This window comes from Dermatophagoides farinae, chromosome 9, assembly GCF_024713945.1.
Source record: "Dermatophagoides farinae isolate YC_2012a chromosome 9, ASM2471394v1, whole genome shotgun sequence".
Lineage (NCBI taxonomy): Eukaryota > Metazoa > Arthropoda > Arachnida > Sarcoptiformes > Pyroglyphidae > Dermatophagoides > Dermatophagoides farinae.
Window position 1 is genome coordinate 2,851,861 of NC_134685.1, and position 16,771 is coordinate 2,868,631.

The 16,771-nt window shown below is 30.4% G+C and overlaps 5 protein-coding genes across 5 annotated transcripts; 2 read left to right on the forward strand and 3 right to left on the reverse strand.

Annotated features, from left to right (window-relative positions):
* Window positions 1-2,746: 2,746 nt before the first annotated feature.
* Window positions 2,747-5,957, reverse strand: LOC124497544 (uncharacterized). The gene has a single exon (XM_075734212.1). The coding sequence runs from the start codon at window positions 5,955-5,957 to the stop codon at window positions 2,985-2,987; it is 2,973 nt and encodes a 990-aa protein (XP_075590327.1). The 3' UTR covers window positions 2,747-2,984.
* On the forward strand, window positions 4,878-7,308 carry LOC124497534 (pyridoxal phosphate phosphatase PHOSPHO2). The gene is made up of 2 exons (XM_047061197.2): window positions 4,878-6,752; window positions 6,819-7,308. Exons 1-2 carry the CDS (start codon window positions 6,334-6,336, stop codon window positions 7,228-7,230), a joined length of 831 nt encoding a protein of 276 aa, XP_046917153.2. The 5' UTR covers window positions 4,878-6,333; the 3' UTR covers window positions 7,231-7,308.
* Window positions 7,230-8,863, reverse strand: LOC124497525 (uncharacterized). The gene is made up of 3 exons (XM_047061187.2): window positions 8,551-8,863; window positions 8,150-8,485; window positions 7,230-8,075 (listed from the first exon to the last, which is right to left on the reverse strand). The coding sequence occupies exons 1-3, from the start codon at window positions 8,744-8,746 to the stop codon at window positions 7,375-7,377; spliced, it is 1,233 nt and encodes a 410-aa protein (XP_046917143.2). The 5' UTR covers window positions 8,747-8,863; the 3' UTR covers window positions 7,230-7,374.
* Window positions 8,864-8,983: 120 nt separating this feature from the next.
* On the forward strand, window positions 8,984-11,894 carry LOC124497515 (tryptophan 5-hydroxylase 1-like). The gene is made up of 7 exons (XM_047061173.2): window positions 8,984-9,380; window positions 9,442-9,847; window positions 9,917-10,272; window positions 10,340-10,639; window positions 10,699-10,895; window positions 10,965-11,096; window positions 11,161-11,894. The coding sequence occupies exons 2-7, from the start codon at window positions 9,743-9,745 to the stop codon at window positions 11,892-11,894; spliced, it is 1,824 nt and encodes a 607-aa protein (XP_046917129.2). The 5' UTR covers window positions 8,984-9,380; window positions 9,442-9,742.
* A 3-nt stretch (window positions 11,895-11,897) lies between these two features.
* On the reverse strand, window positions 11,898-14,541 carry LOC124497517 (growth/differentiation factor myoglianin). Its single transcript, XM_075734216.1, has 4 exons — window positions 13,941-14,541; window positions 13,061-13,269; window positions 12,811-13,002; window positions 11,898-12,732 (listed from the first exon to the last, which is right to left on the reverse strand). The coding sequence occupies exons 1-4, from the start codon at window positions 14,518-14,520 to the stop codon at window positions 12,343-12,345; spliced, it is 1,371 nt and encodes a 456-aa protein (XP_075590331.1). The 5' UTR covers window positions 14,521-14,541; the 3' UTR covers window positions 11,898-12,342.
* Between the last annotated feature and the right edge of the window lie 2,230 nt (window positions 14,542-16,771).

The window sequence follows — 16,771 nt, forward strand, 5'->3', positions numbered from 1 at the left end:
AATCATTTTGTTCATTCTATACAATAATGATCAATACATTTGACTATAATCATGATATTAAGCAATCAATGATGAAAAGATTTATTGTCCATAATCATGATGATAATGACCATGATCATGATATTGAAAATGGTGGCCATTCATTATTGTTTGACAATGAAAATTACAATGATCATGATGATTATGATGATGGTGAAATGACAACAGAAAATAATGAAGAATCAGAAGCAGAATATTCCGATGATTGTAATAGCGAGTCCACCGATGGCACCACGAATACCAGCATAAAAACATCTTTATCATATTCAAATGATGATTATAATAATGAAATTTTAAAATCAAATTCGCAACCAGAATCAGAATCAGAATCAGGATCATCATTATTATTGTCCAAACAACAAGAATATGAAAAAAATTTACCGAATCAAACAACGATAACAATGTGTAGTTTATCAGCAAACAACAATTATGATAGACAATTGATTGGCAACAACAATGAATGGCGAACAATATTCTTGGGAAATAATTATGATTCTCCTCCAGAATTGTCATTTTCATCGACATCGACATCAACATCATTTATGAATGGATAAGAGATATGCATCAAACAAGAAGGAACAGAATAATTATAGAAGAAATTTTTCGTAAACACACAAAATTAGAAATGGAGAAAAGTTTCGAAAAACAAAAGTTTTCTATAAGCGGAAACAAAACAAAACCGAACAAAAATTAAAAGTGGAGTAATTAAAACTTTTTTTTTTCTTTTTCTGTTTTTTTTCGCTTGACATTATATTATAATATAATATAATATATAACACATGATATGTGGATGATATTTTGCATTACTGCCCAAAAAACATACATGAACTGGTTTCAGGAATATTCTTTATTTTTTTTCTTTCTTGCTCTACTGATCAGATCTGATTGAATGTAGAGTTTTGATTTGAATATTCATAATTTTTTCTAAGTGAAAAAAAAACAGAGAAAAGAAAGCGGAACGCGTGTGTAGGTGGGGAGTGGGCGGCAGTTGAAGTACACTCATACCCCGCTTAACGCTGCCCCGTTTAGCGCTGATTCGATATAACGCTGTATAATTACCCTACATTGCATTACATTGTTACATTGTATATGAAGGGTAAAAATGCATTATGTAAAGATAGCCCCGCTTAGCGCTGTTTCGCTTAACGCTCAGAATTTTTGGAACGTAACCCCCGCGTTAAGCGGGGTATTACTGTATTATATGGCCAATAACATGGTTCATTTGTGTGTGTGTGTAGTGAATGTGGTTTATTATTCAAGATTTTCAGGTGACACAGCAACACTTGAGAAAAAATCCTTTTTTTTCAAGGGCCTTTCAAGTTTGGCCTTCAAAGCCCAAACTTTTATTCAGTATTTTTTTTTTTTTTTTTTTTTGGATTCTATTCATTCGAATAATCATGAATAAAACGGTTGATGACTTACAACGCACACACAGTGTTAACAAGTTTTTTATCATTATTAATATTCTTCATTGGTACAGAATTCAAAAAATCGCTCTCCATACTAAGTGGCTGAATTCTGAATTGCCATCATCGTCATCATCATATGTTATTTTATGTGATCAATGAATTAAGAATTCTAGAATTTAGATTACAAAATTTCTGATGAAATCTGCAAAAAAAAATTGAATTGAATTGAAATGAAATGAAATTCTGATTTTTTTTTCATCATCATCAGAAATGAGAAATTACAAGAATTTCTTTTGAATGAATGAATAAATGTGAAGCCAAATGATTTGATGCTCATGATTTTCTATTGTTTAAATGGAATCAAAATTGATTCCATTTCATTTTACATCAATGATTCATCATGTGTTTTTTTTCTGTGTGTGTGTGTGTCTGCGTGTGTTGGCGGGGATCATGTTTCTTCTTTTTTTTTATTTGTAATGACCATTGTCCATTTTTCTTTTGTTTTTTTTTCTTAATGCCATTGTTATTGTTTGTTTGTTTCAGATTATTTTTTTTTCAATTTTTTTTTTGCCGTAAGACAAGATTTTCGATTACGATGAAATACATTTAAAGATTGATACATTAATGATGAACTGATGATCCCAATCTATTGATCAATAATGGATTGGTCATCATCATCATCATTTTACTTGTTTTGATCAATCAGAGTGTGACACAACAATAATCGAACATACAACAGCCACACACACACACTGAATGCAGGCATGAAATTTTTTTTTTGTAAATTCTTGCAACACAGAATTAGAACATAAAAAAAATAGAGCAAGTAGGCGCTGTTGTGTTCGCTGAAGGGGGAGGGGGTTAGATTCGATTTTTTTTTAGAAATTAAAACATGAAAATTGATTTTTTTTTTGCTGTTGTCATTTGTAAAGTTCATTTTATTCAATTATTCTGATTAAAAAACAAATTTTTTTTTTTGCCATTTCCATTTGATCTGATTATGAAATGTTTCCGTTTTCCGTTATCTTATTGTGTGTGTGTGTGTGTGTGTTTTAAAAAGAAAATGAAAAAAAAAACAAAACAAAATCAAACGAAGAAGAAGAACAAAAGAAAGGAAATTTTCAATTTTAAAATGAAATTCAATCCAATTCCAGTCATTAATTGATCCGTGTTCCATTTTTTTTTGTTTTGTTTTTTTTGTTTGTTTGTTTGTATTTTAAGAACTAAAATTGAAAAATAAAACACACACACACACACACACAAACATCAAATTGGAACAAAATTTTTCAATTTCATTCATTTGAGGATTATTTTTTTTTTTCACCATTTCTTTTTGTCATCACAGAATAATAAATACAAAAATTATTCTATTGAAAGATTAAAAAAAAAAGATTTTTATTATTATTATGACACAGAATTTTCATAATCACAACAAAGCAAAGATTGAAAATTTATAAAGATTTCAAATTCTTGAGAGAGGGAGAGAGAGAGAAAAAAAAAATAATTCCATCATATATGGATTTTGAAATTTTTTTTTTAATCATCATCATTATTATGATGATGATCATCATCATGATCATCATCATCAACAACAACAACAACAGATGAATTATTATAGGAACGTGATGAAATACGACCAGAACGTCGTATTTGAATTGGATTATCATTATCATCATCGATGGAACATGCACGCCGTTTACGAACAATTCTTGAGCGTTTATTATTCGTCGATGATTCTTTTTCCCGTTGACGACGTGATAATTCTTCATCAACATAATTGGAAATTTGTTCCAAAAATTCAGAAACTTTTTCCACTAATAATTGTTTGAAATTCATCCGCTGAAACCATAACGATGGCAATGATGATGATGATGATTGTGATTGATTGAAATTATCGATATTTTTAATTAAAAAAATTTTCTGCTGTATCGAACGTGTACGTAAAAATTCATTCAAACTTCCATGGCGAAATTTACGTTTCGGTCTTCTTCCTCTACGTTTAATAATTAATTGTTGCTGCTGCTGTTGTTGTTGTTGTTGTTCATCCGGCAATCCAATAAGATTCGAATCATCGATTCGAGATGATGATGACGATTGTCGTAATATTGATTGTTGTAAACGTTCATCACTACAATTATTATCCGGTCTTAATCTTGATAATAATGCTGGCCATAAAAATAATGATAAGAATATTGTACGTAATTTTTGATATTCAACATTATCATCATTGTTGTCATCATTATTCATCATTTGATATTGATTTTCAACTGAATGTATAAACATTGCATTGTATAAAAATTGCATCAATACATATGCATATGTTGTTGAATAATTTGGTAAAAATAATGAACGAATTTCGTTGAATTGTTGCTGTTGTTGTTGTTGCCGTTGATTGATTGAAACAGAAGTGGTGGCCAAATAGAATCTTAATGTATCCAATGATGATGGATTTACACTATCACCGTCGTCATAGTCATCAGTTTGATCGTAATCAACAGATGGTGTCACTTCAGTAATATCATTACTAATATCTGGATCTAATAATTCACGTAAAACAGTACGTATCATGTCGGCACAATGTAAATCACTGTTTGAATCATAAATACAGCGGCGTTGAAAAAAATTAGCCAATGGTTTAAGATGTTTATATAGTTGTATACATGAATCGATTGTCCATTGTTGTTCACAATTATCATCATTTGGCCGTGTCAATACTGTTAATGCTGTTGGTAAATTCATTGTTGTCGTTGTTTGTTCAACATCATCATCATCATCATCATCATCATCATCATCATCATCATCATCGTCATCATCATCATCATTATCATCATTATCATTATCATCATTATCATTATCACCGCTAGTTGAATTTTCATCATCATTTTGACCATCTGGATTATGTTTACCATCGATAATCATCTGTTGAATATCGGACAATTTTCGTATATAATTTAATAATTTCATAGAATTTTTAGGCAATTTTGGTTGCGATATTTGTTTCCACGATAAACGTTTTGTTTTCACTGTTTGTAAACATTCCATTAATTGTTTTTCATTGATTGGTTGTTGTTGAAAAAAATTACTAGGTATATATCGTGTTAATAATCGTACACGATGAAATAATTGATGTGCATTACGGTATGGAAAATGATTACGATTCAAACGTATATAATCAATTTTTCCATCAACACGTAAATCATCGGCACATGCTAGCATCAATTTCATATCATCATTTAATTTCCAATCACCACGTTGTTGTCGTTGTTGTGATAATATCATTGTATAACGTTCACGTATCTGTCTATTTGTACGATTCGGTAAATGTTGTGCAATCTTTACATAGATGCCTTCATTTTTTTCAATATAATTTTGATAATATTTATGTGCAGCAAAAATTATCGTATCCTCTAGCTGTGTCCAACGTTTCCATCGTTTCCAATTTGATGATTCAAGTAGCTGTTGATTATTGAAATGTTTTATTTGTGATATTCGTCGACCTTCATGTACACGGAAAACATATTTCCAATCCACTTCACCGGCATTTGTACGTGCTAGTTCAATTAAATGTGAAAGTTTTTCTGCTTCCTCACCTTCAATTGGTCCAGTCATATGCATCGATTTTGAATGTCGTGATTGATAACGGGAACAACATTGCCATGCTAGACGATGACTACCAGTAACGGACAATTCGGCCGCTACTTGATCCCAATTATTTTCACCATATTTTTCAATCAATTCTTTAAGACGTACATCTTCATCTTCGGTCCATTCATTACGATTAACACTGGAATGTAGATAATTATTGTAATAAAGTTCATAATCATTTTCATTTCGATCTTCGTTTTCACATAATTTTGCAATGGCTAACCAATCGATTTGTGGACAGAATCGTTCCGGTTCTTCTTGTGATAATCGTTTCATTGCTAATTCAGAATTCAATCGATTAACTTCTTCAGTTTGTTCGGCTGTACGTGCTTTTAATACTAACAATTCTTCAATACGTTTGACAATCGAACGTGTCTGTTTGAATAGATTTTGTGATTGAACTTCATTACGAATGATTTTAATTTCACTTGTTTTCCAATTACGAACAGGACATTGATGATGCAAACACATTTGGATTCGAGTATCCAGAACATATTCATGTTCTGGATTGAATAGATTCGGTGCACTAAAACCACGATCATCACGAAGATATGGTTTATAAAATTTTGTCAAAAACATTGTTGAATTTCGTTTCTCCAAATGTGTTAGATTGCGAACAGAATTTGTTGATGATTCATCATCATTATCATCATCATCATCATACTCATTATCACGAAAATCTAAATCTTGTAATTGTTGGATTTTCTGTCGTTTCCATTTGAATTGTTCGGTCAACATTTGATTCATTTCTAAGGCAATTTTAATCTTTCGAATTTCTTCATCATCATCATCATCATCTTCTTCTTCATTTTCATTGTGCACATAATTTTCCGATTGATTACTTGATGTTTCGTTTGGATCCATTTTTATATTTAAAGTTTCGGTATTTTTTTTTTGAAAATTTTCCACTCAGAACCTCGTTAATCACGTGCGTGCATATAATAATGAAAAAAGAAATAATTTGTGTTGTGATAAATGAAGCAGCTATTGAAACACAGCAAGACTTTCGTTGTTAAAATAGAATTCGTTTTTTTTTCGTTGATGCATTTGTTTTGTTTTTCCCAATTGATGATGATGATTAGGATGGTTTTTTTTCAATTGAAAATTTTTGTTTCCTGATTTAATTTTGTTCAATTAACGATAATTGAATTTCTTCGATTTTTCATCATTTTTTTTGGCTTTGTTCTAGTTTTTTTTCAAAACATTTTTCACTTTCCAATAAGCATTTGCCACATTCATCATGACAATCGATTCGGAAATCAATCCATCATCGTCATCATCATCGGTTGTCAATCAAAATCTGGAATTGGTCATATTCGATTTCGATCAAACAATCATTGATTGTAATACAGATACTTTTATCAATCAACTTGCACCGAATGGTCGTATTCCAGTGGAATTTTGGTCCAAAAATATAGTATGGACTGATTATATGCAAAAAGTATTCAATTTTCTACATGAAAATGGTATTCGTCATGATGATTATTGTCAATGTTTTAGTCATATGAAATTTGTACCCGGTATGATTGAATTGATTCGAAATCTACATAATGGATTGCCTTCAAATGGTAAAAAATTCGAAATGATTATCATATCAGATGCAAATTCATTTGCAATCAATGAAATCTTGGCACAAAATAATCTTACCAATTGTTTTCAGTAAGTTTATACAGATTTATTGATTGATTAATTATTAATCTTTTTTTTTGTTTGTTTGTCCTATAGGAAAGTATTCACAAATCCGGCCTGTTTCGATGAAAATGGTCGTCTTTGTATTGAATATTATCATGAACAAAATGAATGTCAATTATCAGCAAAAAATCTTTGTAAAGGACATGTACTTGAAGATTATATTCAACAACGAATCAATGAGAATAATAATAATAATAATAACCATTATTATAATCGTTTACATTATGTTGGTGATGGATCAAATGACCTTTGTCCATCATTACGATTATCATCGAATGATTTTGTCTATCCACGTTCTGGATATAAATTGGATCATTTGATAAGAGAAAAACTGGAACAACAACAACAACAGCAACAGCAATCTGAACAATTGAAAGCTCGTTCTATTCCATTTAGCCATGGTGGTGATATCTGGAACAATATTTTAAATGTCAATAGAAATTAGAAAATTATATTTATTTATTTATTTGTTATTATTATTAAATTTTGAATTTAGTCAAATTAAAAGATGTGTATGTATGTATGTATTTTGAATTCAATCAAAATAAGTGATATATATGATAATGTGTGTATGTATAAATGTTTGTGTTTACAATTGTAAATTTTCCGGTATTGTATTACCAGAATTTTCGACAACTTTTATCAATTTTTTATGTGTATATTGATTTTCAAAAAATCTTTCAGTAATAAATGTAAATGCCAAACCTTTGGCACCATTTCGGCCACAACGTCCAATACGATGAACATAGGTTTCTACGTCCACAGGAAAATCATAATTGACCACCACTTCAATGTCTTTAATATCTAAACCACGTGATGCAACATCAGTGGCAAATATAATCATTATTTTGCCATGATTAAAATTTTGAATAAGACGTTCACGTCGTTCTTGTGCAACATCGCCATGTATGTAATCACATCTGGCGATATTCAAATCGTTCATTTCATCACACACCGATTGTGAACGTAATTTTGTCGATGCAAATACCAAAATTTTAAAGCCATCAAATTCACGGATTATTTCTTGTAATAATATTTTCTTTTCAAATTCACGACAACGAAATAGATGTTGTTTAATATCGACACAAGCTTTTAGGCCATACAATGGACCAATCGAAACTAATGAACGATTCGAATTCAATAATGGATCAGCCAATTCTTGTACTTTTTCCACCCATGTAGCTGAAAACAATAATGTTTGTCGTTCAGAAATTTCTGGACAAAGATCGATAATTTTTTTGATTTGTGGATAAAAACCCATATCAAACATACGATCAGCTTCATCCAAAACTGAAAATGAATTATAGATCAACATAAAAAATGAATCAATATGAATTATCATTCTAAATTTGAAAATTTCCTACCTAAATAAGTACATTTTGACAAATGAATGGCGGAAGCTTCAAGAAAATCATTGATACGTCCCGGTGTACCAACAATAACCTGTGGTCGTTTTGATCGTAAATCGTTATATTGCATCATACGTGATGCACCACCATAAACACAGAGTGATTTGAATAAACCAATTGATTCGAATACCTCATTTGTTTGTATGGCCAATTCACGTGTTGGTGATATGACCATCACTTTTGGATAACAACCAGAAGATTTTGTGTCAAGATCATCAGCATTATTCATCATAAAAATTGTTGCGGGAACTACGAATGCCAATGTTTTTCCTGAGCCAGTTTCTGCTTTACCTATTTTTGTTGTTGTACAATCAAGTGATAAAAAAAATGAAAAAAAAAATACAAATTTTTCATACCAATGAAATCACGTTTTTCCAAAATAATCGGTATGGCTACCGCTTGTATTGGTGTCGGTTTTCGATAATTAAGTTCGGCCAATTTATTCGACAATTTCGATGGTAAACGATTATCATTTTGATAATCGAGAATTGGATCACGAAAATCATCAGGATTTTCAAAAACAAGACCATGTTCTTTACAAAAACGTTCCATTTTTTTTTCAATAGAAAAAATCAAAATTCAAAATTAGAAACTATGACCGATGACGATGAAGTTTTATTGTTTGTGACAAAAAAAAAAATCAAAACGGGAAGCACACACACACACGCACACTATTGAGCGCTCAACTCAGCATGTTACATCATCAGTGCCCTCTACAATCATCATCAGAAAACTTTTCCAGAAATTCGAAATTCTATATCCGATCATAATTTTCGGTAAAATTTCTCTAGTTTCAGCAACCAAAACAACAACAACAACAACAAAAAAACAATTCGACCTTGAAATGAATTTCATTCATTATCTGGTGATTGTTGAGTCCACTTATTTCGTGGCAAAAAAAAAACATCAATTCGCTTATCTTTTCTTGTCGTTCCAGCGATAAATTTTTTGAATACATAATGAATTTTTCTTTTCTTTTCTTTTCTTTTTGGATTCTTTTCAATTTCGTTATCATTGGCTCGATTCGATTTTTGGTTTCCACATGATAAAGATGTTAATGAGCAAGATTCTTTCTTCTATTTTTTTTTGACATTTCACACAACTATTGTGTCATCATTTTTTCATATGATAAAAAAAAGAATCATATGATGATGATGGTGAAGAAAAATGTCCAGAAAAAAGTCACGTTTGTATCATTAATTTTTGATTTTTTTTCTAATTTTCTAATTTTCAGCTTTATATTGTAGAAGAAGAAAATGTAGCTTGAATATTGGCAAGAAACGAAATTCCAAAGTTGTTGCCTTGGTTATTAGTGTCTCTTGTTATCATCGTCATCATTATTATTGGTTGGATGCGATTTTTTTTTTGGTTCACAACAAAAAAAAGATGAAATTGAAACAACCGGAACTAAAGAATCGATAAAACGCTTGCGCGTATCCAAAATTCTTTATCATCATTAAAATAAAAATGACAATCATGAAATGGCAATCATTCGATATTCAACATTCATTTCGTTCACACACACACTAACAAAAAAAAGTGATTATTATGGCACATTTACGACGTATACATTTTCAAAGTAGAAAATGTTGTTCATCTGTATCGGCTGCTAGTATGCCGGATTTTAGTGATAATTATTTTGAAGAACTTAAAGTATGTATAATTGTTTCTGGTTTCTGATTTTTAAATCCCGTTTTTTTACCTGCCTTTTTTTTACAAAAGAGAAAGATTCGCTTCATTTGCGATGATGGTATGAAACAGACTGTTATGAATAACAAACAAAATGATGGTCATGGCGCGAAACTTTGTAATAAAAATCAACAACAACAACAACAACAACAGCAGCAGCAGCCACAAAAACAACAACAGCAATCAGATCATCATAATGCCGTAATATTTTCATTGAAAAATCAAGTTGCTGGTCTAGTTCGAGCATTAAGAATATTTCAAGAATTTAATATCAATGTTCGTCATATTGAATCAAGAAAATCTCGACGAAAAAATTCACAATATGAAATCTATTTAGATATTGATTGTGATGATAGGGAAAAAATGCAACAATTACTTCATCAACTTCGGTATGTTTCTATGCTTATTTCTCTTTTTTTTGAATTTATTTTTCAATTTCAATGCTTATCATCATAGACATGAAGTTGATTGTTGTACATATGAAGAATTTGAACGTATTTGTAATTCTCCAAAATCGAAAGAACCACCTAAACAATTACCATCGATTCTTACATCACAATCATCATTTGATAAAGGTGATCTTATCGGCGAAGATGGTATGCCATGGTTTCCACAACGTATTGCCGATCTAGATTATTCTTCGAATCGTGTTTTAATGTATGGCGCTGAATTGGATGCTGATCATCCGGGATTCAAAGATCCTGTTTATCGACAACGAAGAAAATATTTCACTGATTGTGCAATGAATTATCGACAGTAAGTTTTAATTTTGATTGATTTTGGATAATTTTTTTTTCAATCCATTTTTCTCATAGTGGACAACCAATTCCACGTATTGAATATTCGGATGAAGAAACTAGAACCTGGGGTGTCATCTATACTGAACTGCGTAAATTGTATGAAAAACATGCTTGCAAAGAATTTAATGATAACCTGGAATTATTGGAACAACATTGTGGTTATCGGGCTAATAATATTCCACAATTGGAAGATATTTCTCAATTTCTTAAACGTAAGGAACGATTTTAATTTTGAAAAATTTTTAAAATACTTTTGTGTTTTTTTTATTGTGTATGTGCAGAACGAACTGGATTTCAACTTCGATGTGTAGCTGGATATCTTTCGGCACGAGATTTTCTAGCCGGTCTAGCATTTCGTGTATTTTATTGTACACAATATATTCGACATTCAAGTGATCCATTCTATACACCGGGTATATGCCATTCCTGACGATGATGATGATTATGATTATTATTAATGAATTTTTTCTCTATTAGAACCGGATTGTTGTCATGAATTATTGGGACATTGTCCATTATTAGCTGATCCAAGTTTTGCACAATTTTCTCATGAAATTGGTCTAGCATCGTTGGGTGCAAATGATGAAGAAGTGGATAAATTGGCTACCTGTTATTTTTTCACCATTGAATTTGGTCTATGTAAACAACAGAATGAATTAAAAGTATATGGTGCCGGTTTATTATCATCGGTTGCTGAACTGAAACATGCTGTATCTGGTTCAGCACATATACTTGCATTCGATCCAATATTAACATGTCAACAGGAACCAATGATAACAACATTTCAGAAAATGTATTTCTATACAGATTCATTTATGGATGCAAAAGAACAGATGAGAGAATTTGCTAAAACCATCAAACGTCCATTCGGTGTACGTTATAATCCATATACACAATCGGTAGAGATATTGAGTAATACGAAAAAAATCCTCAATCTAGTAAGCGAATTAAAAGGTGATCTTTGTATTGTGACAAATGCATTGGCTAAAATTAAAGAAGATAATGACGATGATGGCGTTGGTGGTAATGATTCAGATAATAATGGTGATACTATCCATGGTGCTAATGATCATGATCATCTTGTATTGAATGAAGCTGACGCTCGTCGTAATAGTCAAGCAAATTTAGATCAAATGATTATGGATATGAACAAAATACAGGTATCATGTGAAAATCATCAACAACAGCAACAAATGAATCATCAGGAATAATAATTCTGAGAAAAAAAAACATTCATTTTAATCAATTCAATTAATCAATATATAAAAGAAATAATTAGATAATAATGTAGCTGTGTGTGTGTGTGTGTTTCTGTGTGTGTGCGTGTGTTTTTAAATTTGTTTGTGCATCAATATGATAATGATGAAATAAAATAAAATTAAAAAAAAAATGAATGAAAATGAAATGTGAGTAAAGCAAAGCAAAAAAAAAATCGTCAATCATCATTAGGATTATTATGAAAAAAAAAGAAATACTTGTGATTATAATCAATTTGATTATCCAGATATTTGATTCGTTTGTTTGTTTCGAATTATATATTTTTTAAAGCTGGAATGCCAACTATAGTTGAAAATTGTATGTAATGAATGAAATGTGGATGAATTGGGTGGTGGTGGTACTGGTAGTGGTGATGGATTGGTTATAAAATGAATAAATTCTTTATGAACAACCACAACGTTCAACAACCATATTGGGTAAAATTCCATAAATGACATTATAATCACTATCCAGATAAAGCATCGATATTGAAGACATTTTCCGTGGTGAACAACATGGTCCAATTGCATTCATATTAATCTGTTGTATTAAATGTGTATGTGGATATTGATTCATCAATACGAATGGACATTCACCACTACAATAATTGGCTTGATAACGTTTTGGTGCTATAATCCAATCCCAGCCAAATTGTTCAAAATCCACCGTTAATGGATAACGACAACAACGTACTTCAGCTGATTTATCTTCACAATTTAAACCAATGGTACGTTTACGACGTATCGATTGTGATGGGTTTTTTCGATCCACACCAATTTCTATGAATGGTCTCTGTGTAACAAACAAACAAAAAAAAAATCACAATTTATCGATCTTAATCACAATCCACATCAATCCATTCATACATACCAATGGTGAATCCTGTTCAACATCATCACTATGTATAACACTAATCTGTTGTCCATTATTATCATATGCATGTATAACGATGCCAAGATTTGTTTCTGGATTTTCAAACCATTTTGTTAATAATTTTTCCATACGAAAATGTATCCAACCACCTTTACGTGTTATATTGTTTGATATTCGTTTTGATTTCACCTAATTGATAAAGTAAGAAATTTGAAATAAAATGGATGAAAAAAAAACAGAATCTTACCAAAACTAATGGTGTATGACCATTACGTACAACCTGATAGATGACTATCCATGAATTTGTTTTCAATTGTGATGATGATGATGATGATGATGATGAACCTTTCATGTAAAGCCATAGAAATGCTTTCTGTACATGTAAATGATAGATATTGGATGGAAATTTAAAATATTGTAAACGTAAATCTTGATCAACGATACGGTCGAATGGAGCTAGAGAAAAAAAACAAAAAATTTTTTAAGAATTAAACGAGGGAAGAAAAAAAATTTAAAGTTTCAAGTGATTCGATTTTGGCTTTCATCATCATATAACTAAGGTGTACGGTTTTTTTTTGTTTGTTTGTGTATCATTTCTACCAATCTGTGACACACACACACAAACACAATGATGACCGAATGATAAATTACCTTTGTAGATGATTTTACTCTGCACATTCATTCAATTTTTTTTTCTTTTATTTCGGTGAGAAACCGTTGAAGGTCATCATCATCATTGGATGACCTCTTCAGAGGCCATATATACACACAGGTGTGTGTTACCATACGAACTTGACCTGCAATTGGTGTGTGTGTGTGTGTGTGTGTCAAATAAAATATATATTTCAGCTGTTGTTGTTGTTGTTGTTGTTAACCATTGATATTCATTCATTCATTTTTATTTCCAGTCAAAGATTATTGACCTTTAACTTTTCTCATTGATGGTAGAAAAAATAAAATAAAAAAGTTCAAAAAAACTTTGCCCAATTCTAAGTCAGTCAGTGTGTCAAAGGTCAACAACAAGGTAAGGTAAGATTATATTGTGGGAAACAAAAAAAAAAATAATATGTATAGATAGATGGATTGATAAACCGCAGACACACAATGTATTTTGGGTAAAAACTTACGTTGTTGTTGAGCAAAAACGATTGATTTTTCCGTACTAACAAATTCATTATCATCATCAATATCATCAACATTGGCAGTACCAAAATCAAGATTATTAATTGGTCCAAAATAATCGTTTATGCCAAGAATTTTTGTCATCATTTTTGGTGTACCATCAGATGATGATGATTGATCATTCATCATTTGTGAAAAACGATTCAACATTGAATTTATTGGCGGTATTTTTGGCAATAGTCGTATACTAACATTTGGTGCACGTTCCATATTCAATTTGTTCAATATGTTCATTTTAATTGATTCAATACGTAATTGTCTAGTATGTTCATCATTTAAACATGATGTACAATTACGATTCATTCGTATCATTTGTGATTGTTGTTGCTGCTGTTGTTGTTGTGATTTAGTAGTGATTTTCATTGAATGATGATTATGATGATGATTTGATTTCGATTCCGAATTCTTCAATGGAACTTTGTTATTTTTTATAGTTGTTGATGATGAATTTGAATAATAAACAGATGATGATGATGATGATAATGATGAATCATCTGACAACATTCGATCATCATTATCATTCATAGATGACGTATGATTTTTATTATTGTTTGTCCATCTTCGAGATCTTTCATGATTGACTTGTTGTTGTTGTTGTTGTTGTTGTGATGGTGATAATTTTGTTGTCGGTGATGATGATGATGATGATGATGATAATGAGATCACGGATAAATTGGAAAATCTATTATTATTTATTATTATTATTATGAACTAAATGCCAATTATCGATCAATTTTTTAATAGCATCGTCTAAATTTGTTTCAGCTAATATTGTATCAGCCAATAATAAACGTGTTGTTAACGATATGTTCATTGATGATGATGATGATGATGATGATTGTTTATTTGTTCGGTGGTCATCATTATTAATATTTGCATCAACAACAACAATATCGATGGCTATCGATATTAGTATTATGAAAAATAAGCTAGAAAGTAATAATTTTTTCATTAATTTTCTCGATACTGATGTTGTCGTTGTTGTCGTTGTTGTTGTTGTTGTTGTTGTTATGGTTTTCATTAAATTATTGGAATTCTTTATCATTGTCATCCTGCTACTACTACTACTACTATTAATATTTCTACTACTACAACAATGGTATTGTTTGGAATTCTTATTCTTAATATTAATATGTTGATGATGATGATTGGAATTTTGAAGATTTTGAATCTTTATTGATGATGAATTATTATGATGATAATGGCACTGATGATGATGATGATTATGATGATTATAATTTTGTTTTAAATCATTAATTTGATCATTTGATGATGATATTGATGATGATGATGATGGTGAATGATGATGTAATGATGTTTCATTCATTGAATGATGTACTGTCGATGATGGTGATGGTGATGATGATGAAATAAAATTCCAATCATACAACATGATCATTATGGCTAGATTCTTAGATTCTGATATGGCACCAAATAAGTCAGATGTTTAACCACAATGTGTTTCGATGTGTTTCAAACACACACAAATCTAAATATACGAAAAACGGAAAAAAAATGATCAATGAAAATTCAGATAGAAAGAGAAAAATCTGGTTCATCATCCTTAAACCACGCCGATCAAACAAATGTATCACAATATATGGATTTATAGTTTAAAATTAATTTTGTGACTTTGTTTTTTTTTTATCATGATTATCATCATCACCATCACCATCATCTTCCTCATGTCTACTCCCACAACTTTCATTTTCTTTTCATTTCAACACTTACAACACACACACACACACACACACACACACACACGTTATATCATAATCCTAACCCCTCTACAACAACAACAACAACAACAACAAAATAGTGTTGACGCCCATCGATAACAAAAAAAAAAAAAAACTGAACAGACCAAAATTCAAAGAAGAAACAAAAAAGTTTCAAACAACCAACCACCACAATTGGCAATTGATGATGATGATTTTTCTTTTTTTTTTTTTTTTTGGATTGGTAACATGAAACTTGTGTATACAAAATGCTCCAGAAAAAAAACCAATGATCATCGATCATCATCGATAAATCCATATCTTTACTTTTTATATATATTCAGCTTAGATCAGCAATTAAAAAAAATTACGGTAGCAGAAGCCTAAAATCAGATATGCAACTTGTTGCTGTTGTTGTTTGATTGAAGAAAAAAAAATAAAATTTCATTAATCATCAAATTGATTGATTGATTGATCGATTTCTGGTAATAAACACCGTTAATGTTAAAACAAACAACATTGAGAAAAAAAACAAATGAATATGCAAGAAAACGAAATAAAAAAAAAGAAGAAAAATTCAACGCAATCAGTTTAAAATTGATGAATTTCCGAAAATTTGTTTTTTTTTTGATAAATAATTTTGCGGTAAATTGAAGAGAATAAAAATTCAAGTGAGAGAGAGAGAGAGATAAACGGAAAAACGGAAATCAAACATCATCAAATCATTGTTAATTCATCCATTTTTTTTTTGCAACATAATGGTTAATCATCATCATTTAAATAGATGATGATGATGATCACTTAATAGGCAATAAATCAATAAATTGAACAAAAATCAATAACCAATAACCAATAATAGTAATCAATGGCTAAAATGGGTGAAACATACACACACACACACACACACACACACACACACACACACACACAACATTTGTTTCCTTTTTTTTTTCTCTCTCTCTCTATCGCTCTTTCTTCCGGATAAATTGCTTGTGGTGAACAAGATTTCTTCGTTCTCCTTTCTGGTGACCAAACAGTTACATAGTTAATCAATTTTT

What these genes read in the sequence shown, in the direction of transcription:
- LOC124497544 (XM_075734212.1), bottom strand. Translation starts at nt 5,957, where the DNA reads ATGGATCCAAACGAAACATCAAGTAATCAATCGGAAAATTATGTGCAC.
- LOC124497534 (XM_047061197.2), top strand. Translation starts at nt 6,334, where the DNA reads ATGACAATCGATTCGGAAATCAATCCATCATCGTCATCATCATCGGTT. An exon ending in AATCTTACCAATTGTTTTCA is followed by an intron (nt 6,753 to 6,818) that starts GTAAGTTTATAC and finishes TTTGTCCTATAG; the next exon opens with GAAAGTATTCACAAATCCGG.
- LOC124497525 (XM_047061187.2), bottom strand. Translation starts at nt 8,746, where the DNA reads ATGGAACGTTTTTGTAAAGAACATGGTCTTGTTTTTGAAAATCCTGAT. An exon ending in GGAAAAACGTGATTTCATTG is followed by an intron (nt 8,486 to 8,550) that starts GTATGAAAAATT and finishes CAACAAAAATAG; the next exon opens with GTAAAGCAGAAACTGGCTCA. An exon ending in GTCAAAATGTACTTATTTAG is followed by an intron (nt 8,076 to 8,149) that starts GTAGGAAATTTT and finishes ATTCATTTTCAG; the next exon opens with TTTTGGATGAAGCTGATCGT.
- LOC124497515 (XM_047061173.2), top strand. Translation starts at nt 9,743, where the DNA reads ATGGCACATTTACGACGTATACATTTTCAAAGTAGAAAATGTTGTTCA. An exon ending in ATTATTTTGAAGAACTTAAA is followed by an intron (nt 9,848 to 9,916) that starts GTATGTATAATT and finishes TTTTTACAAAAG; the next exon opens with AGAAAGATTCGCTTCATTTG. An exon ending in TGTGCAATGAATTATCGACA is followed by an intron (nt 10,640 to 10,698) that starts GTAAGTTTTAAT and finishes TTTTTCTCATAG; the next exon opens with TGGACAACCAATTCCACGTA.
- LOC124497517 (XM_075734216.1), bottom strand. Translation starts at nt 14,520, where the DNA reads ATGAATGATAATGATGATCGAATGTTGTCAGATGATTCATCATTATCA. An exon ending in CGTTTTTGCTCAACAACAAC is followed by an intron (nt 13,270 to 13,940) that starts GTAAGTTTTTAC and finishes TTTTTTCTCTAG; the next exon opens with CTCCATTCGACCGTATCGTT. An exon ending in TTGAACAGGATTCACCATTG is followed by an intron (nt 12,733 to 12,810) that starts GTATGTATGAAT and finishes TTTGTTACACAG; the next exon opens with AGACCATTCATAGAAATTGG.